A 21,918-nucleotide genomic window follows, 5' to 3' on the forward strand; every position below is an offset into this window, starting at 1 on the left:
TACAATAAGGCTGTTGGACTTGGAGCTCTCAGGTATAAGCAGAACAGGAGCCCCAGCCTCAATATCAAGAAGAACTCTGGAAGCTCTCTGGGCTTTATCTCTCACCTGGAAAGAGCAAAAATACATTTCAAAAATAATTACAGAAATTGCAGGAAGCGGGTGATTATTTTCCACTGATTAGTACTGAACTCAGGATCATCACCCATTGATTTATAAAATTAAGGTATAGTAAGAGTTTATACCAAACAAAAACAGCCAACAAAAACCCCTCAAACTCTTGCTGGGAAAGGATAGAAAAAATGCCCAGACATACTGTTTGTCCTTCAATTGCTGCTCTCTGCCTGCCCAAGACATCTTGGAGCTGAGTAAAATGCTGGATGAAAGAAACCACCTCGGCCTGGAAGCGCTGGGTGTGCACGTACTGGACAGAGGCCATCCTCAGGGTGACACGGATGTCACACTCCCTCTGCAGAAGTGGGTCTGGCCTCCCATACCTGTGAGAAGAGGTGAAAGTAAAATTTACCAGTCTTAACTACATTTTAGAAGCAGCACTAGATATTCTGCTGCATTCAAAATAGTAATATAGAGGATTTTGTGGAAACCCAGGGCACCGGGAATATTTTTGTGTCTGCTCTGGGGTGCCCTGACCCCCAGGGCAGCACTGACTTTGACCCTCATCCATGGAGAAAGTTTCCCAGACTTGGTGAGAAATTGAGATTTTGGGGTTTTTAGTATGTTGTGGATGGGAGCAAGATGGAGGGCACAGGGTGTTGTCCCGGGTTTCTTCTCCATGCTTCTTCTTCCTCCTTCTCCATGGGTTTGGGTGGCATTTTGTAATTGGGCAGAAAAGTCCGCATTGGGGTCTTTTTGGGATCAGTTATTGGGTTAAAAGGGAAATAATCTAGGTGTCAGCTCTTAATTGGATAGTTTAGTCTGAAAAGCCCTTGTACCAAGAGATTGTTGGCCATTTTGTGCCTTCTAATGAAAAGCTGCAGAACTCACAGTAGTGAGACTGTTTCACTGATAAGAAATAATAAACACCTGAGTGTGAACATGAACTACTGTCTCAGTGCCTTCAATCCCAGAGAAACCCACAGCTGGGACCCCCACAGCAAGTGCCCATTGAGAGGATCAAACTCACAACCTTCAGATTATGATACTGATCTGGCCCCAGGACAGATTTAACGAACACTCACAGCATGTAATTAACACTATTTCAGTTGCAGACATGAACAATTTGTTTAGTATTAATTACTTCTAAATTTTGTACATTTAAGTGATGCTGAGTTTTAATTAAGCAAATAGAAATATTCTACATTTGGAATCTCTGCATAGCAGTTAGACCTTTGGTGATTTTATATCAGAAAAGTGGCTTTTAAGGTAACTACTCCACTGCAGGATAATGTGTACATTCAATCCCGAATCAGTGCGCTGTCATACTTGAAATTAATTCCGTAACATTACTTGGATAATTTCTAATCTGATTAATTGGAAAAACAGGAAACATCACAAGATAAGACCTATTCCTTAAAACATAACCAAGAAATTCAAACTTACATAATGATAAAAGCAAACCCCTTATTCCAAAATCAAGAAGCAATGGAAAATCTATTTCATCAGCTGAAAACCTCTTCCAGCTTTAAAAAAAGAACCATTTTAGCTAGGAACAAACTATCATGTAAATACTTTCAAAAACACCTTTAGAGGCAAATAAAAAACTACCTTTCCTTTTCCATTTCTTCATACATTGCAAGACAAAGATAAGTTAAAAATCTTAAGTTTATAACTGAAAATATTCTAAGTCCCACTTAAGTCCCAAGAGGTCAAAGCAGAATCATAGAGCTCTGACAGTTGTGGGCTTGGGTTTTCTGGGTTTGTTCAACTTTTGGGGTTTTTTTGGGGGGGGGGGTTTGGAGGGTAATGGAGTAACAAGCTAATACTGAGTAAGAAAAATTTTAAATTCATACTTAAAGATTTGAAAAATGAGTGCCTCTTCACCACTTGTAGTGAAACGTTCTCTGTAAAATTCTCCATGAGATGTAAGATCACTTAAGGACAGACTTCCAATACTTCCCTGCAAGGTTAAATCTCCCTCTGGAAAACAAAGGAATATCAATCAGGATCCTCAAACACAGATCCCCAAAAGTTTCTATTAGTGGGATAGCCTCACTACAAATAATTAAATAACACAGTTCAATTAAACATTGAACCTCACGTTCAAAGAAAATAATGTGTTTCTGCTACAAAGATTCCATTAACCCACACATTACTCTAGGCTTTACATACACTATGTGATCACATCACTTTGATTTGTGAAACTTAGATACAATTACTTTTTATCCTCTATAACAGTAATAAAAACTACTGTTCTACTCTGTGAAAGTGAAGTATTAAAATTACAGCAAATCACAGCTAAAATGATGAAAGGTTTGGCAACTGGAAGGGATGCCATGATTTAAAATAAACCCCAAAAAAGCAAAGGAAGAAGCAGTGGGAGGAGAATGTACATTTTGCCCAGAAAAAACACACAAATCCCAATGAGCACCAAAAGAAAAACACTTAAAATCATAATTCCAGTGCACATTTTACTCATGTGCACTCATTTTATTTTAAGCTGTGAACAACCTGAGCCCTTCAATCTACTCACCAATCACTTCCAAGTGAGCTGCAAGCTTTGCCACACTGGCTTTAGCAAGCTCACTGGTTGTCTTATTCAGGACTAAGGATAAAGAATGGACCTGGTCAAATAAAACAGGAACAAATTGGTATGGAAAACATTATTTCAGAGCTTGAACATCTTGTTTAGCTTTTTTCCAAGACAACTGCACTGTAATACATGAATGCCAAACAATAATTATCTGATTGGGAGACACTTAATGAGAGCAACATTTTTACTGCCTTGTTTGCACATTAATGGGTCTCCCAAGCAATTCAGAATGATCAGACCAAGAACAAATCCCAGCACTGTTACCTTCATCTTCTCTTTTGTCACATATAAGTTACACTGCAGGGCCTCTGGGCAAAGACTATATTATATACATGTACAACACGTGTTTTTTAAAAAATGTTTATACATATAGATGTATAAATATATACGGATTTATATTTACAAAATATAGACTTTTTCTGCATAAATAAACTCCACAGTATCTAGAACAGCACAGTGCCAATTGCAGCATGTTAGCTCTCTAATACTGAAGTAACCTTTTCATTCAAGAGAGGGTCAGAGAGCTAGGGAGCCAAGCATTTTGAAAATGTTCTGCTTTTCTATAACTCTTTTTTTGAACTACTTCTACATACATTTTAATTCTGTTTCTGCATTTTTGTACACTCCCCACCAGAAAATAAAACACATTATGTAAATGTCACCTTAAGTTCCTATAAACCAGACGCTTTATGACAGACAATCCAATTACTGTTTTCCATGTCAAGTATACCTTTAGATCCAGCTTAGTGTTTACAGGCTCTTGGACTTGAGAAGCTGACAAGGAATTTATTTCTGCTTTGATTGTCTGCTGAGTATCTTCAGGCTGCGGCTTCATAGCATGGTTATCAGCAGTGGATCCAATCCCAAAGAAATCCAATATTACTACCCAAGTTTGCAAAGTAATTAACACATCTAGACAATTAAAATCAACATCTACACTACGGTTAATTTTGTTATAGCGAGAAGAAAATTCGGGATGTTTCCTATCCACTAGAAATATATTGATATGAACTAATGAATCATCAAAGTTACTTTTTCCACAGGGCAACTTGGATCTGTCTGCTGATGGAGAAGGAGGTGGAGTCAGAGGATACTCAGAATCAGCATCTTCTTTTTGCTTCTTACGGGAGGCACAAACTGGTCTTTGGTACAGCTGAAAGACATTAGGTGCTTCTTCCATATGGGAAGGGAGGGAACGTGGCATGTCTGGATATTCTGCATTGGACACTGAGGGACAGGACTGTGAAAGATATTCCTTATGTGCTAAACTGGATGGTTTGGGTGCTCCATGGGACACCATGAGGTTCTTATACTTAGAGTCTGGTTTCTTTTCCAAGAGATCTTCCATCAGCAGGGAGCGCAAGGCAATCTGAATGGACAGGGTTTGAGGGTGATCTTTGGCAAACTCAACATCAAAATCCTGAAACTTAAGGCTGACAAGACCTTGTGCCCCAAGTGTGAGATCACCACTTAACTGAACCTGGAGCTCTGAGATGTGAAAGTTTGCTTGAATTTGAGTAAAGGATTTTGTTTCCCTGACAGCTAAGGGCTTGTTTGGAACAGAATTAAAACTAGAGTGGCTGAATAAGCCATTTTCCTTCCGTTCACTCAAGAATTCTGTGCCTGTACTATGAAGTGATGCTGAAGGAGAACTAAGACTAGTTGGAGATACAGAAGTGGTTGAAAATTTGTTCAAGTCTTCACTGTAAATTAAATTATCCAGAGTCTGAAGGACTTGTTCATATACATGTTTTGCTAACACCACCTACAATGCAGAGAAAAGAAACAATCATCACATTGGAGCTTTCTGTATTAATGGAATCAATACATATATTCTAAAACTTTTAAGTGGAATTCCAAACTACACAAATTTTAAGTTCATCCATGATGATGATGATGATAATAATAACAAAACCAATAATAATAATAATAACAAAAATAGTAACAAAACTCAAAACAATGTACAATGCAAAACTGAAGCAGAACAGTTCTTCTGTATGAGCTCTGCAAGATGACACCACCCAGAAACACATGGGATGGGATCCTAGAATGGGATACCTTGTATTCCTGGGCAAAAAGCATCCAGAGTTAACAAAAAATAATTCACCACCTGAGCTTACACAGTAATTAATGAAACAAACATTCTGCATAGCCATCATGGTTTGTCTCCTAAGTGTGAGAAGTTCCAGTTTTCTCTATTTAAAACCTCTGCTCTTGCACAGATTTTTTTCAAGGTAATGGCATATTAATTCTTAGTTTCAACTACAACAGCAAATAAACTTGTTTGGACAGTGTCATTTGGATAGCGACACATTTACTTTTCCTTCTGTGTTCAAGATAAGCAAAAGTTATACTAATTCATAAAGATGTCTAAAATGTCCCCAAACAAGGTTAAATATTGCTCATTATTATTATTATAACTTCAGACTGTCTCTTCTAACCATGTCTATAAGGATCTGATTTCTAAACTACCAACATGTTAAACCTGAAGACACTGGCCTGAAAAATACTTCTCTTCTATGCAGGGAAATATTTTTATATTGATAGTGGAAATGCTACATTTTTGTACCTGAAGAGGGTTCACAAATTTCCCTTCAATTTTCATAATGCTTGATATTCCAAAGTCTTCATTACACAGAGGAAAAGTTAAATCCAAATCTTTCTCTAGTGGTATCTTTTCCAATTTAAACTGGATCGTGGTGTTATTCAAAATGTGGAAAGCTGTAAGAGAAAGTGAAATTAAAACAACATTAGAGTAAGTGAACTGATTAGCCCATATATACTGTGTGGAAGAGATAACTTAGGAGCTATTGAACTTGCTCAGAATCTGAGCAATGCTGGACTAAGGTTCTATGATTATGTTTTGCTCAATTTCTGCTTAAAAGGCACCATTCCCTTTTTGCTTAGGAGATTAAAAATGGATATAAATCCAATAACTAGCCCATTGTCATTAAAACTGACCGATGTGTTTTAGTAGGATTGATGAAGCAGAATATACAGTCAATACACATTTTTAACACATATACTACTCATATTATAATAATTAAGACTCCTCTGATTAACATACCATGACCTTTATGCAATGATTCAAAGAAGTCATGACGAGTAAAATGAGATTCTTCCTGGCTGTTAATGCTGGCAGGACCTGATGAAGAATGTGGCCCACGGGGTATCCCACCTCCAGGCTCCTTCTTGTTTGTAGATTGACTACTATTTAATGAATACATCTTAATATCTTTAATTTCAACTTGCAGCCTATCACTTGTAGACTCATCTTCTCCTGGTACAAAATTCTGAATAGATATTTGTCCTAGATGACCTACAAGCAGTTCAGAGCTACCAGGCTTTCGAGGTATGGAGACAATTGGGGATTCAATGTTTACATTTAATATAAGTTTGATAGTATCAGCTTTGAGGGACTGTGACCCAAATGTGCCACCTTCATTGTCTTCTGCACTGCCAACATCTCTTGATCGTGGTGTGGTATCAAACAAAGAAACCATTTCACTGTATTCAGCAGTTTTAGTAGCCAAGACTGTTGTAACTTTTGAAGCTGCACTTTTCAACATGCTGCGGAAATTCTCTTCCAGCTCATCCATGGTCAAAGTCAGCTCTTTCAAAAATTTGGCTGAGTGGTTGTAGTGTAAGGAGGCCATTTTGAGGTTGAGAGAACACTCCTCTTTTGACTTTTCTGTGAAAGTGAAACTTAAAGCATCTGGAAGGCTATTTCCATCATCAAGCCTAAAGAGCAAAGATTCAAAGAAATTCACATCGCCAATGAGACTTTCACACCTCCCTGTGTTCCCTATGCTCACCACATACTGGTTCTTCCCATTGTCCTCAATCAGATCCATAAGGTGAAGGCATCCAAGAGAGCCATTCACATCCAGTTTACTGCACATGGAGACATTGACTTTGGTGCCACCAATACTGGCTGTTGCAATTTTTCTGCCATATTTTTCTCCATTTGTCATGGCAACTGTCCTGAGGAGGAGAACATTTAACCAGTGGATATCGACTGCTACCTCTGTGTTCTGTGCATAAGTAGACTGGAATGTTTCCTGTTCCCTCCAATCTCTCTCCAAGTCAGCTATTAAAGGCTGAGGACTAGAATCTTCTTTCTCCTTGGGGAAAGATTTCTGGAGAAACCCAATCAGTTCAACAATAGTCTCTGGGTTCAGGATGATATCCAGGTTGTTCACCTGTAAAGAGATCACCTGCAGACTGCTATCCAAGTTCATCGATGGGCATTCTGCACTCACAAACTGATATTCCAATTTTATCAAGGACTCTTGATCTTTTCCATCGTTACTGGGTGAGGTGTTGGAGGATGTACTGCATCTCTCTGCCAAACCAGCAACATCAATGGGATGTGTATCTTGTGGTCCAGAGACTGGGGACTGAGCCCTGCTGTCTCGAAGGCTTCCTGTCGGTACACAAAAGCTCAAGTTCTTATGAGAAGCCATCAAAAGATCAAAATCTGTTCCATATGTTTGCATAGTATCAACCAGTAACAGGCCATGGACAGTCAGGGACACCTCTGCATCATAAGGCCTTTTCACAAAATGGGCATTGGTGCCAAAAACCTTGAGCACAGAGATGTATCTCCCATTACTCTCAACACCCAGCTGCATACAGTTGACTTTGAACTCAGCCAAAAGCAGCTGGGATTCAACAAGAACTTCCCGGGTGTGCTGCTCCAGCATGACAACACTCTGTGTTAGATTCATTACAGAATCGTGCAAACTGCCAAACTGGTCAACCTCTGCAAAAATATTGTCTTTCCCTAAATGTAGGGCGTCTGAAGACTTAGTTTCAGATGTACTCAGCTGTGTTAGACAGTTCCTCAAAGCCAGCACTTTGTCTTCATTGATGTGAATTTTCAAGTCTGGCAAGTTGCCAGACAAGACAGCTCCCGGGTATTTTGGGTCAGATGTGTATATCAGTCTGTGCTCCAGCTGCAGGTGAACATTGAATTTTTCTACCACATGAGTTGGACCCACATCACTATCCTGAACGTGTTTCCAGTTGTCTTTCACTCGGCCCACCATGATCTGAAGGTCCATAAAAGAAAGTGTGTATCTCTCATACATTTTTTTACTCATTAAGTGTGCCTGTAGCTGCTCTTCACTTATTTCTACTCCAGTAAATTCAGACATTTTGATGCCACTATTGGTGTTGGACTCTGGAGGTGGAGTATTGGGAGGAGTTGCAAGAGGTGTTTTATATTCTTCATCACTCAATTCATTGACTTCTGAAGAAATGGCACCTGCACTCCTCTTAGAATCTTCTGTGGATTAAAAAAAACAGTAAACAAACAAATAAATGAATGTATTCTTCTCCCTTCTCAGATGTTTCCTATCATTATCTGATCATCCTCTCTGAAGTTTTATTTTTTTTTAACACAAAGCATATCTGGTACTGCCCTTGCCTCCTTCCACTGTCACTTCCTTTTTCCTCAACAAGAAACCTACTATACTTCTACATTCATAAAGGTGTCAGTCACAACATAGTACAGAAGCTACTAAAATACACTGTTGTCTCATTTTTAACCCACTTACTGCAAGATTTACTTTTGACCAAGCTGTCAAAAAAAGAACCCATTACTCTGCCCACACAATTCTTCTGATCCTCAAAACCAAATGAAAGGTTAAGAGCTATTTAACTACAGTATTTTTATCTTCATCAGGTTTTGTCCAACTGACTTTATTGCCTAATATTAACTTTCATTTTATTATCTTAAGAAAAGGAATTTTTTCTACTTTACAAAGCAGGAACATCCTCCAAAACTTTCCTGTACTTTTTTTACCTTTTTTTTAAACTCTGACTTTCTGAAAGAAGATAGAAAAGGAAAGCTGCAATATTTCTAGATCATACCTTGAGAATTTGTGAGTAATATTCTTCCCAGATCTACAACAACTAACACAGGATCCACAAACTTGAAATCATCAGGAAAGATCACCTGAGGGGCAGAGATATCAAGGCACACGGACCAGCTTTTGCTGTTTTCCTGAAAGTTAAGAAGAAAGACATAATAACCCACAAGAAAACAAACCAAAAAAAGCCAGGTGAAACATCTAATCTGTCACTTTTTCTCCTATTGAGCTGACTGTCATGAACTCCAGCCACAGTCAGGTTTGGTACCTTGTTAAACCACAGACTCCCACTGTAGTCAATTAAAAAAAAAACCATTTTCAGCAGGTGAAAACATGCCCTGCACCTCAATCCTGGAAAACTCCCCTCCTGCTCACAAAGAACATCACACAAACAACAAACCTCACTCTTTAGAGCTCCAAGTCCTAAAACAAAAGGGTCAAAATCTACATAAACATTCTGGGGGTAAAAACTTACAATGAAGTCTCCAACTAATAAACGATCGATGGTTTGTCTGATTTCAGCCTTTGTCTGCATTTTCAGCTTGTTGTACTGTCTTCTGGCAGCTTCAGCCACTCTTGCCTCTAACTCAGACTGATAACCAAAACCTGCACAAGAGAGGGAAAACTCACTAGGTATAACTTTGTTCACCCTTCATTGAATCAGAACAAAAAACAGAAAAAAAAGAGAAAATATTTATTTTAAATTTTAGCAGTAAAATACAGAACAGGAAAACAAAGCAGGTGAAAGTCACTGTCTGTGCCTAATCACCAGGCTGTTGCACAGAAAAAAGGAAGTATTTAAGCACAGAACAAATAATCACCCTAAAAAAATACTTCCCAATCCATCTTCTTGTCTTTCTCTGGAGGTCTATTCTCTCACAGACCTCCAGCCCAAATAATTAAATTTGAATAATGCAGAAAGGGTGCTAAGTACAGCCACAGAGGAAATTCTGACTAAACATTAAGATGTGTACGTGTAGGCTGTGTTTTTTTGTTTGCTTTGTTGGTTTGTTTGTTTTAAACTTGAATATTTATGGAATATTCTCACCTTGTGAGAAAAGATGCCACACATACCTTTATACCAGGTAACTTGAATCTTTTGGTATTTACCATAAACAGCAGAAAAACAACTGGTATTTCAAGAACATTTTCATGTTCCTAATGTTACTTACTGTCACTTCTCATCTCCTCAGAAACTGCAAAGGTGGCCACTTTATAGTGTTACAGGCTTAGGTACTAGAACCCTAAATCTTCTGCTTAGAAATTTAAGGAACAAGTATGTTCAAATCTAAAAATCAAGATTGCTGTAACAAAGGGCAGCCTTAATCTCATCAATAAAAAAAATACAACAGGAATCAGAATACTATTTCCTCTGTATCATTACTGTAGAAATACTCATTTGACTGCCCTCTCAAAAAAAACTCCATCAATTGCCAGAACAGATTACAGGAACAAGTTCCCTCTCCTTATTTATGCATTTTAATTTAGGGGACATGAACATCCACCATGGGCATAACACCAACTTGCAATTTTAAAGCAGAAGTTGCATGAGTCTACCAAAGTAAAATCCCTGATTCAATTAAAGAATAAAACAAAGGAACAAAAGCCTCCAGACAAGACTTGGAGTACTGTTAAATTTGAACTTAAAGTGAAGATTCTTTGCTTTGTATGTCTAAGAATGGAAATAAATAAAAATCAAAGACAAGAAAAGATGTAATTCTACCAACAAAACCCCAACCCCACCAAAAAAACACATTAAAGGTTAACCTGAGGTATGAACCCTTCCCTTGTAGAAGAAGTCTGCTACTTTCTTAATGGCTTGTGGATTGTAAATAATATTTAGTGGTCTGGTACTGACTTCCAGGCGCCTCTCAAAAGTGCTGTGAATTGGATTTCTTTCATAAAGCATCTCAAATACTGGGGCATCAGGATCTGCAACAGAATAAAAAATTACTTACAAAAAGCAGCTGTAAAAAACCCCAAAACAAACAAATAAGACAAAAGCAAAAAACAACTTCCAAAGAATTTAATATCTGATTTTTACTGGCACTACTGGGAAAGTACAAGTGTCTAAGGATTCTTCAGTAATAGAAAGGGAAATAATATGATCAACTTCTACAATCAGCAGAATTCAAGAAGTTTATATATACAAAAGCCTTTGTATAATTGGGGTTCTAATGTTGAATTCCTACTTCTTTTTAAACCAAAACAAACAGTAAGTGCAACTCCTACTGTCTTGAAATACATCATTTCTTCCTTTCTTTAAAGACAACCTGCATGCACCTTACATCTTGAACAAAGCTTCTATGATTTTATCTTTACCATGTGCAAAAAGCATTTGCATTAATTCAAACTCTAGATACTTATTTTCAAAATTTCTGATTTGTGGGAATTATCTCATCAACCATAAAATGAAATCTTTACCAGTGTTGTGATTATTCATTTCTGAGGACAAACTCTGGAGTCCAAAGGAAGACATGCAGCCAACCTCTTTTTGCTAAGAAGAATTTAAAAGAAAAAGACTGTTTAGATAAAATCAACCAAGCCACCTGATAAACATAAAAGTCTTTTCTGTTCAACTGTATGTACAGCCTGAGATTATTATATGCATTTTTTCCCCTGACATGGTCAAGCAAAAGAAGGCAATATGACTAAGTAGCAAACACTCCCCACTCCTGCAGCAGAAAGGATGAACTCTGAAATGCAAATTGAAGTCAGTACAAAGTATAAAATACATGGGAAATCTTCATGACTTTAGATTCAAATTTTGTTCACTCAGAAGAGAACTTTGAAATCTTTTCTAGAATTTATCTGTGGATTTAGTTTACCAGCATACAGGTACAGAACCATTACTTGGGCCACAGAGCTTTATGGAAAAGAACAATCACTGATTAAGCAGCAATGCTGATTGTTCCAAAAATCAAATTCTCAACATATAAAACTGAAAGGCAACATATAAAACTGAAGACACAAACATACAGTAAAGCAGAATAAAAAATGAAGAGTTCTACAAATGATATTTGGAAAGAGAGGGAAAAGTAAATTCAACAGGTGGAAACTTTTCCTCAAGACTTTTGTTTTCCCTTTCTGGGATAAGAAATGTTTTGAGTTTGGAGTATGACTATTTTCATACACAATTATGCATCCCACATAGTAACTTATAGGGGTTTTGTCACCTACAGGATTTGGAAAAACAAGAACAGGAAATATGGTCCCTTCTGTTGCCAAATCCCTCAGGAAAAGACCACCAAGCTGAACTTTGAGAAGGGAAGACTTTCTGCGAGGAAGGGATTCTGCCAAGACCTTTACACCTGGAATATAAATACATAATATTATTTTGTTTCCTTTAGTACAGCATACATTTTATTTAAATTTTACAAATAAAAAATACTGTCCAACAAACAAGCATTTTTTAAGTCTTTATATATATTTATTTCCACTAAAAAAATTTAACATGGAAATTCGTTATATAGTACAATGATTGTGAGACAGCTCTCATCTTTTTTAAGAAAGAACAGAAATAGGCTTAATACCTGAAAACTCCAGCTGCATAAAAGCAGTCTCTTCAGCATGCAGTACCTTTTTCTTCCTATGCAACAGAGTGAAAGAGCCACCCTGCAGCTGTAGATTTAATTTAGCAAAAACATGATCTCTCTTGGTAAAGGTATTCATGCTGGAAGCATCTGCAGCAGGATCAAAAAATTCATCCGTGCCTAATAAAAAACAAAACCAACACATTAAATACTTTAACTTTCTGGAGGGCTACTGAAGAACAAGAAAGTTCCTATGAATATGATAATAAAGATTTCTCTAGTGCTTGGGGGGGAAAATAGAAACAAAATTTAGAGCATATAGACCTTTTTCCTTTAAAAAAAAAGAATATCCCATGAAATTCTTCTATTTCAATCAAGGTAATGAAAGCCTGAATGTACAAAGACCCAAAACCACAGTACTATTCCCATTACACCCAGCACATGACTCACATATACACTTGAACAGAAGTCCCAAAGCCTTTTGCCATAAATGAATTTGCAGAATTAAGTAACAGCGAAAGCAAATCCATTCCCTGTATTGCTCTGGCAATAAGCAGGTACCCAGGCAGTGACACAGTGCCCAGGTTGTTCAGCTTCAGGCAGGCTCTGCTGCCTGGGTACATCAGCTGGCACAGAATCCTTTAACAGAACAAGGCCAGAGCTCTTTCTGCCCACCTGGACCAGGTACCAAACCATGGGAGCAAACCCCATGTTTCCATACCCAGTATGTCTTCTGGATTCCACTGTTCTTTGGGGTCTGGCAGCAGCCCTTCAAAAGGTTCCCCTTCATATGTCTGCTGAGCATATCCATACCAGCCTCCCCAGCCAGGAAACCAGGACTGCAGGTACTGCAGCATCCCAGAGCTGCTGTCACGGGTGGGTTCTGCTGGAGGGGAAGCTCCAATGGAATCAGGCAAGGGCTCTTTAACACTCTGTTTGAAAATTCAGGACATACATGTTACTGCTGCTGAAACAGTGTCACCAGTGTACAAAACCACCACAATAAAAACACAATTTCATCTCCTATTTACTCAGTGATATTCTCAATCAGTACTCAGACTAGAGGAGAGCAGCAGCAAAGAGGTAACAAACATATCATCACTTAACTGCATACTCATATTCATATAAAAATATGCGTGTGATTATGCACATATGAATCAGGATGTCACCATTTAAATCTTAGTCTAGAAACACTAAACAAAGAAGTCATTTGACACCATAAAGCACAGCTCTACATTTTAGCATTTGTATTTGCAAGAGATTATGTTGTGTTGTTAGGGAAATTAGTCCATATTTAATGAGGTGTGTTCCCCAAGCTCTTTCCATGAGGCTCACTTCTGTCACATGTTTATTTTGGGAAAATATTCATTACAGGCCTTCATTTCCACTCTCTGTTTTTAAGATGGAGAGTGGAATTGATTTTCTGAGCCTGTAGACTGTGATTTTCCACATGAACAAATTCAGACCCAGCTGAGGTGGGGAAATACCTGAAAGAGAAGTGGCCAAAGCTCTACCTCTACACTGATTCATGGATGGCAGCCAGTGCTCTGTGGGGATGGCTGGAGAGGTGGAAAGAGGCTAATTGGCAGCATAGAGGAAAACCAATTTGGGTTTTCCTGACCTAGGAATTCTGGCAAGGATCCTGCTGGGGAACATCATCATATGGCAAGACAAGATTGCACTGTGCAAGTGACACAACAGCAAAAACTGCAGGAACTGAGCATTTCTGCAATTTAAGCATTAATGCCACACTTTTAAATCAACAGAAATATATGCTCAGGCTCTCCAGCAGAACAATACCTCAGATAATCACTTAAAGATTCCAAATATTACTCTGTACAGAGAATGTTCTCACCTCAGCTAAGTCATGAAATTTATTATGAACTATCTCATACAGAACCTTCAACTCCTCATAAGTCAGCTCATCCTCAATACGATGCATTTCTGCCTGGAAAGACAAAAAAGGTAAAGTACCTGCATTAAAGGAGTACAGAATCTTGTTCACAAACATGCCAAGTATCTCTGCACTGATCTAGGAACTTGCAGAAAAAACTAAGATGGCATTAATGATCATATCCAAGTGCCTCAGCACATGAAAATTAATTAAAGTCATGTAGGTAATTGAAACATTGACATTCTCCTAAATTATAAATAAAGCTTATTTACATTGCAAAATACACTATTTTAGCACTGTAAAAAAATTCACAACTGTATCCTCCTATTACAAATAAGAAGCAAGATTTGCAGCACAAAAATTAAACCAGGGAAAATAAATTGATTTAAGAGAATGCCTTGCTTAGCCAGGAGCAAAAAAAGCTTCTGTCTTGAGTAAAGAAGGTGGAGGAAATGAACTGGGTAAATTAGGACAATGTAGTATTCATAGTCAGTTACTCAGACATGTTGTCTTCTTTGTACTGATTAACAAGTTGTGTGAGGAAACTCATGATTCACCCAAGTCTAAAAAATCTATCATGAAACAACAAAGCAAAAGACATTTTTCTAGTCCACTGCCATTACCCTTGTTACATTTCACAGCTCTGCTGAACACAATATGTGCTCTAGAAGACCTGGCTTTGCCAAGTACTATAAAAATTTTCTGTACATTAAGATACTCCTACAGTTCATACTCAAATAACAAAAGTAAGGATTACATATAACTTAAAAGTATCAATAGAATTCCTTTAATCCTTTAATACAGGTGTGGTACATGGTGCCCTGAACTGATTTGAAGAAAAAGTGCCAATATGCCTAAAGATAAAAAGCAGCTAATTATAGTTCATGGGTTTTTTCTTTCTGAAGTAGGTCATAGATTCATTATTAGGGGCACTAAATTTTTTATCCTCAAATAAACTTGGAAAAACAAAACCAATAAACAACCCCAACTGTCAAATAGCCACAATTTTCCCCAATCATCTACCCAAGCATATGGGCAGACACATTTCTGGTACTTAAACACCTTTCGGATCTACAGAGAACATGAGTTAAGAAAACATTTTACCAACTGTCACAGGCATTCTAGAGCAGTTAATGCTATTTTTGGTGAACACTGGTTACAGATCAAAAACCAGACAGCTTTTTGCAGTGCAAAACAAAAACACATGAACCCTGCAGCTCACACATCTCATCATTAAAATCTCAGCTGCAGTCAGCAGACAGTCAGTTCAGTGAAAACGGCCTGCAGTACAAATGAAGATGTTTCTTAACTCATCCAGGTTTTAAACGTGGAAAGATGAAACAAACCAAGTGTAATATCATTAACCATCACTGTAGAAGAAACCCAAGTGTAAATACCTGGTCTGCAGCAGACAGTGGTTCCCCCTTCAGCTTGCTGTAGTACATGTCTGTGTAGGACACAGCATCCCGGGCCCGATGCAGTGCAAATGCCCAGGTGGAACGCTGCCTCTGCTCCCTGATCTCCCAAAGATTTGCATTCAGGGCAAAGATCCACCATTCCCGGCAGCTGAAACAATTTTTAATTACTGTAGTACCAGTATTTCATTAAAAAAGCCTAAGGCAAGTGCACGTCCAAGTGGTGAAAGGTCCAGGAGACTCAGTGAAAAGCAGTGGGCCAGCAGCCAGGAAAAGCAGCAGCCCTGCAGCCAGCACAGGGCTGGCCCTACAGATGTACAGGACAGGGCTTCCCAAGGCCCTGCCACTCCACTGGGATTGACTCCAGCTGCCACACAGCAAGCACAGACAACAAAATTCAGAGTTACACAGACTGGGTTGAAAGGCTCGGGTAAGGATAATTTTACATTTGAATTACATCCGAGTATTTCTAACTGATTTGTGTGGTAGGGAACAAAACATGAAAACCAAAACTCTAACATGATTATTACGTATGTTTTTGTATTTCTCTCATTCTAGTTTTTCTAATATAGTTGACAACACCACATATGGAGATGTACTTACTTTTCTGTTACTGTGACCTTTGGTTTCCACTTCCTGTATTTAAGCTGTCGTTCCTTTCTATCCAGCTCCTTTAAAAATCCTATGATCTGCTGATACTGCATCTTTTAATGAAACAACACACAGATCAGTGAGGTGGTACTGGAGTGCTTTCCCAAGAAAAGAGGAGAGGAAAAAACCCAGCCAAAAACCCAACCACAGTTCGGTTTGGTTTACTGGAGGCAATGGCCTGTACACAGTGCAGAATTAAGATTATTGTTAACTCACAATTTTGTTCCCCAGTGTGACATATCTACTCCCAGCCACTGGTAGTTCATGCATGACATTCCATTTATGGCTTTATTTACAAATACACAAAATGAAATCTTCCATGTCAGGTTATCAACACCAGCTGCTTTTGTACATTGTACAAACCAAACCTCCCCAACATGCCCCCTTCCTATTACTACAATAAACAAACAACAATTTAATTTTTTTGCAGTAATCAGTTTCAGTAAAATAAATATGTAATTTTGAATGCTTGACTTTAGAATAACTTATTCAATATATCTCTTTGAGCTGCCTCTCAAAATCTTTCCGAGAATATTAATTTTATGCTACAATAACAGCATTTAAATTGTCACAAACACTGCCACAATTTTACGATACCTGTTCCAGTTACTGGCAGGCAAAAGGTTGGTATTTACCTGGGAAAGCTTCAGGGGTATTGTCTCCAGCTTAATGTCACATTCTAGCCGTGGAGTATGGCGGGATCTTAAAGGCTCCTTAGAACAATTTCTCTTGAGAAGAGCAGAAGTGCAGACAGGCTCCATGATGTAATTGTGATCACGACTTTCCATACTCCTATCCATTGCTTCCTGGGGGTTACAAGCAAATTACTCTCTAAGAAGTGAGTGTACAATAGTCATTAGGATGCACTGGTTTCATGTACTAGAATGTACTTTATTAGCAGGCCAGTCCATTGGAAAAAACTTCTTGAACATGTTCTCCCTCCAAAAGTAAAACAAGCTATTTCACAGCACACACAGCCTTTGTGGGTTGCAAATGTATCCTATCAGTAAAGCATGCAACCATAGACTTCTTTAGCTCTTAAAAGACAAATCCAATAAATTCCACATCAATCAGTTCTGTAGTGCAGAAAGGAGACTAACAACAACCTCTCTTTCATATGCAAAACCTCTTTCATGTACCTGTAGCTGACCAGGAGGCAGGTCACCCAGTAAAGTGCAGCTGGTATCCCAATAAACACTGAAATCAGCAACATCCATCTGCTTTTTCCTCATCAGCTTCTCCACCTGATGTAGAAGAAGTGGAGTAAAGTCAAGATCACACACCACATGCCATTTAGTTTTTAGTTCTACATACCCAATAAAAAACATGAAATGCACAGAGTCAAGTTATTTTCATCAACCAAAAGATTTTTTTAAATGCTGTATGTTTTTTTGAATATCTGCTAGCACCCATAAAATGCAGCATCCCATCTGAGCTGTTCTTGTACACACAAGTTGCACTTACTGGTTCAAACACTGCATTTTGCATTGAGACATTTTTGATGCAGACGCCAAATGCAAACGGCTGCGAGGGATTTGTGACACCATCCTCAAACCTCAAATGCACATCCTGGATTTTTAACTGGACAGAAAAAAAACATTACTAGATATACACTACTTACATCATTATAGCAAACAGTAGTGTTTTCACTAATGCTGGAACAATTTAATATTTAATTTCTGCAATTTTCCAATAAATTTCTACTAGATACTTACCCTAACAGAAACCCTATTGCTCATTTCTGACTTGTACTCCCTGGTTCTACCTTCTCCTCAGATACCAGCAGTCCCTGCCCTTTTCCCCACAAATGAGTCACTTTCACAACACACTGTACTTTTTTTTGCTGTCCTACAATTATTCTGCATTTTAAAGGCAAATGTGTAAGTGCCAAGCACTCAAAAGCAAAGACTTACTTCAATGTTTTCTACAATTCTCGTGACTACAGATGCAGTAACTGAATACCAGTAAGACTCCCCTTTCTGTTGCTGTTCTTTCTGAAAGAGAAAACAGGGATAAGCATTACTAACCACTATAACACCTGGTAAGGAGACAATACACTTTGTTACACTGAAATCGCTGTTAACAGGGAGAAAGAAAAACTAAACAAGTTAACTTAAGATATTTACATATCTCTGACATATGTGGGACATAGGACATAATGGTGAGGGGTGGTAGGACAGAAACTGCACTATGTCAGCATGTGGAAATCAAATTCTACCTCCATTTCCCATACATTTGTTCTGTCTCTTGTTAGGAGACTTAAACACAACCCATCCACCACAGAGGTTTCTTCAATATGAAACACAGGTGTGACTCACCTTCCATTTTTCTTCAAGTGCCAGCAGAAGGGCTTTCTTGTGTTCTCTTTCTTGCAACTTTTCCCTTTCCTCATCGAACTCTTCTCTTTTTTCTGGTGCACCAATTAAGTGCAGTTTTGATACAGATATCACCCATGGATCCACATGTGGACGATAAAAAGGGATCTGTAGTGTTATTTTGCCAATGAAACCTGAATAAACAAAACAGAAACACTGTCAGATTCCTGTGAAAGATTACTTTATCAACCTTGAAAATCCCCAAAGAAAAAGTGGTATAAGAAACAAACAAGCTAAAACAGAAATAACCTAAAAATCAATCTACCTCATTTGTTCAAGCGTCTGACTCACAGGTCCTCTAAAACATGCAGTACTTCCTGTTTAGAAAATATCAGTCCTGCACACACAAGCAAAATACAAACCTGCCTTTACTTCAAATGGTAATTCCAGCTCCTTTAAGGCATCTTTTTTTAGTGGCAAGTTTTCCAATTCAACAGCCCCTACACAAAGCAGAAGAAAAAGACAAGTCTGCTAAACAAAACTATGTTAAAGAAAGCCAATTTGAACACTGTAAGCCTAAACCAACTGGAACTGTTGTTTTAAAAAATTAAATGGGATTTAATAAGAACAACCAACCTATCACTTCAGGTTGTGTTAACATCACAATGGTTACTTAATACACTTGTTAATTTTCCAATGTCAGATGCTCAAACCATTTCATGATGTCATCCAGAAGCAATCATCTGTGGGGTTTTAGAACTGAACTTGGTTGTAGCCACAGACAAAACCTCTCCCCATAGACTTTTCAAAAGAGGTACTTATTTTCTTAGTATTGTGAAAGCACATCCAGAAAAGCCTTGGAGTATTACAAAACATTCTCAGCAGCAGCAGCAGATAACAGCAGCAAAGGGTGAACAGAAAGCATTGATTTGAGGACTCTGTACAAAGTACAAAACTCGTGGATGCAGCATGACACAAACCAGAGTACAGGGGAGCACCTGTGAGCACTAAAAGGTAAGAGGCTGCAGGACACTTCCTGCCATGGTCCCTAGACAGGAAAGGTACTGAACAGTATCAAGAAAAAATGACATAAATTCAACATGCTAAGGTAGCTAAGCATACTTTTGAAAATTTTATGTAAATTGCTTGTACATAAATTTTATATAAATTCAAGAGTGTCGATAAAGAGCAAAGAGCATAAGATCATTTACTGTTCATTATAAAGTTCTAGTACCAAACTCTATTAAAAGGGTTTATATAGATATCAAACACAATATTAAGTGATTATTTCTATTCCACCTCCCAGTTATCACAAAAAACCAACACTTTTCTAAATCACAATATGAAAACAGTACAGAAGATAGCACAAAGGATCCCTCACCCTTTAGAAGTGCCACTGAAAGTTGGTCTGTGTTCAGGTTATTGACATATTTGCCCAGGTAGGTGTTGAGGACCCAGGCTACCAATCCTTCCAACATGACTGTCCTAGAAGAAGAAAACTAATGCTTTTCTGTCATTTTTTGGATTTCTCTTCCATAATTAGTCTCAGTCTGAAAGAAAAAAAAAAAGAAAATTATTGTCTGAAAAATACCCACTCAGCAGAGCTGACATTGCTGTCACTTCAATTCTTACTGTGATCTATCTAAAGAGAAGTAAAAGCACCAAGGTTGATTTCTACCTTAAAAAACTTTATCCCATGCCCTTTAAGTGTCAAATCAGCTTCACAGGTAGATTTGCACTTCAAGTTCATCTTTCCATCATTTTCTAACCAAAACATAAATTTTTGGTGCAATAATCAACACAGGGAATCTACAATCCTCCTCCAGAAAAGGAAAGGACAAAACTCCACATTGATCTGAAGTTTGCACCGGCCTCCTTGACCTCTGCTGCCAACATTCTCACCATGCTGGCTTTGGCAGCTGCTCTGAAGTAACAGCCTGAAGCCTTCTGTATTTTTGTAGAATTCTTACACGACACCTATGAAGCAACTCACCCTACTCAAACCCCTTTTTGGGAGAGTGTGTGTGTGGGAAGTAATCAGATCCAAGCCCCAAAAATAGCTCATCAACAGTTACTGCAACAGGTTTTCAAAGTGGCAGCAGAGATTCCTGCACTGATGAGGGAAAAAGCTACATCAGAGAAGCACCACTGGTCACAGTCCACAACATTTCCCTTCACTCTTCTCCAGTCACTTCTGTTTCACCTCTGTGGCAATCAGGGTATTAAAATCCCAAAGTCCCTGTTCAAGTTTTTAACCACTGAATTACAAAACCACTCATAGCTCTTGCAAGGGCAGGGTGAAGCCTGGTACAGTAAGGAAAAAAGCATGCAGGCCATTCCTTGAGATTAGAATGGAATAAATATCTTGATTTTATGTTTGAAAAACTCTCCCAATGCCACATACCTGCGTAAACCATTGAATTCTACACAGCAGAAAAAGCAAGATACATCCTTTATTCAGAGCTAACAATAGAAGGAAACAACAGCTTCAAAAGTCACATTTTAAACTTTACATTAAGATTTAGAGTTTTCTCATTATGACATTTGCTTGATTTTAGGCAGCCCCATTTAAACTTTTATTTTTCTTAAATAGACAGTGAAAATATTTAACTAATAGTTAAATTAAATAACCAGAATTAAGCAAGCAACGAAAGGCTTTTTCTAAAGGCTGAAAGTGAAACTGTGCTGTCCTGAAGAATGAAACAGAAAAGAGCACAGGCAAATTCGATTCAACTCAGTCACATGACTTCTTATAAAATGTGTTTTAACAGTTTTGCTTTTGTAAAATTTCTCAACAATTTTCAAAAACAATACTGTTGGTCCACATAATAAAGACCAAGCATTTGTGCTCTTGGGCCACCAGCTTACATTATAGGTTTTTATTCTAATTAAAGTGACAAGAAACTCAAGATCAAAGAAAAGTATATACACTCATCTTTGTTACACGGGCATTAAAAAAAAGGTAAATAAAAGAAGGAATCTACAGGTGTTTGGAACCAAAGCAAAGGGAAGACCTTGAAGAAACATTTGAGCACAGCAGAGTTCAGCATCCTAATGACTGAAACCCTCTGGTGCATGAACCATGCCTGAACTCACCCTAAGAACTGTAAATGAAGTACATCACAACCTTAACCCCAACTCATGGGACATAACTAACCACATACAAACCTTTCAAATCCTTTAAGGCTTTTATATTTTTAACTCTCCACTGCACTGCTGTGCCCTGGAAAGAGAAACACGGCATTTCTTTTCTATGACAATGTTTTACTTTTCTTAATGCACACAGGACAAGAACGTCAGGGTGAGAACCAAAGCCCAAACCAGGCCCTGGCTCAAAGCGAAATTAGGATGCAATTTTCCGCAGGGGGAGACAGAGCAGGCCCAGGAGCGCCGGGGCCAGGGCAGGTGCCCGGGCAGCGCTCGGAGGGGCGGGGGGCTCTTCCAGCGCCCCTCTACCCAAAACCAGGAGGGAAGGAGCCTCCGGGCCAGCCGGGAACACGGGGTATGGGCAGCAGAGACCTGCGGGC

At 38.3% G+C, this 21,918-nt stretch overlaps 1 protein-coding gene across 1 annotated transcript in view; it reads right to left on the reverse strand.

Moving 5' to 3' along the window:
* Positions 1-19,944, reverse strand: part of VPS13D (vacuolar protein sorting 13 homolog D) — a 96,969-nt gene extending 77,025 nt beyond the window's left edge. Inside the window, exons 1-24 of the mRNA XM_031062339.1 lie at positions 19,773-19,944; positions 18,814-18,891; positions 18,395-18,585; positions 17,990-18,070; positions 17,541-17,657; positions 17,216-17,320; positions 16,712-16,882; positions 16,029-16,129; positions 15,408-15,576; positions 13,972-14,064; positions 12,838-13,048; positions 12,117-12,296; positions 11,764-11,894; positions 11,008-11,080; positions 10,351-10,515; positions 9,059-9,189; positions 8,585-8,717; positions 5,775-7,997; positions 5,277-5,428; positions 3,438-4,472; positions 2,648-2,738; positions 1,968-2,094; positions 314-494; positions 4-105 (exon numbers count right to left, since the gene is read on the reverse strand). Of these exons, the coding sequence (XP_030918199.1) occupies positions 4-105; positions 314-494; positions 1,968-2,094; positions 2,648-2,738; positions 3,438-4,472; positions 5,277-5,428; positions 5,775-7,997; positions 8,585-8,717; positions 9,059-9,189; positions 10,351-10,515; positions 11,008-11,080; positions 11,764-11,894; positions 12,117-12,296; positions 12,838-13,048; positions 13,972-14,064; positions 15,408-15,576; positions 16,029-16,129; positions 16,712-16,882; positions 17,216-17,320; positions 17,541-17,657; positions 17,990-18,070; positions 18,395-18,585; positions 18,814-18,891; positions 19,773-19,869 (6,138 nt within the window). The 5' untranslated portion in view covers positions 19,870-19,944. The remainder of the gene's footprint in view (positions 1-3; positions 106-313; positions 495-1,967; positions 2,095-2,647; positions 2,739-3,437; positions 4,473-5,276; positions 5,429-5,774; positions 7,998-8,584; positions 8,718-9,058; positions 9,190-10,350; positions 10,516-11,007; positions 11,081-11,763; positions 11,895-12,116; positions 12,297-12,837; positions 13,049-13,971; positions 14,065-15,407; positions 15,577-16,028; positions 16,130-16,711; positions 16,883-17,215; positions 17,321-17,540; positions 17,658-17,989; positions 18,071-18,394; positions 18,586-18,813; positions 18,892-19,772) is intronic.
* Positions 19,945-21,918: the final 1,974 nt, after the last annotated feature.

The sequence above is a fragment of the Geospiza fortis genome, unplaced genomic scaffold (assembly GCF_000277835.1).
Source record: "Geospiza fortis unplaced genomic scaffold, GeoFor_1.0 scaffold132, whole genome shotgun sequence".
Lineage (NCBI taxonomy): Eukaryota > Metazoa > Chordata > Aves > Passeriformes > Thraupidae > Geospiza > Geospiza fortis.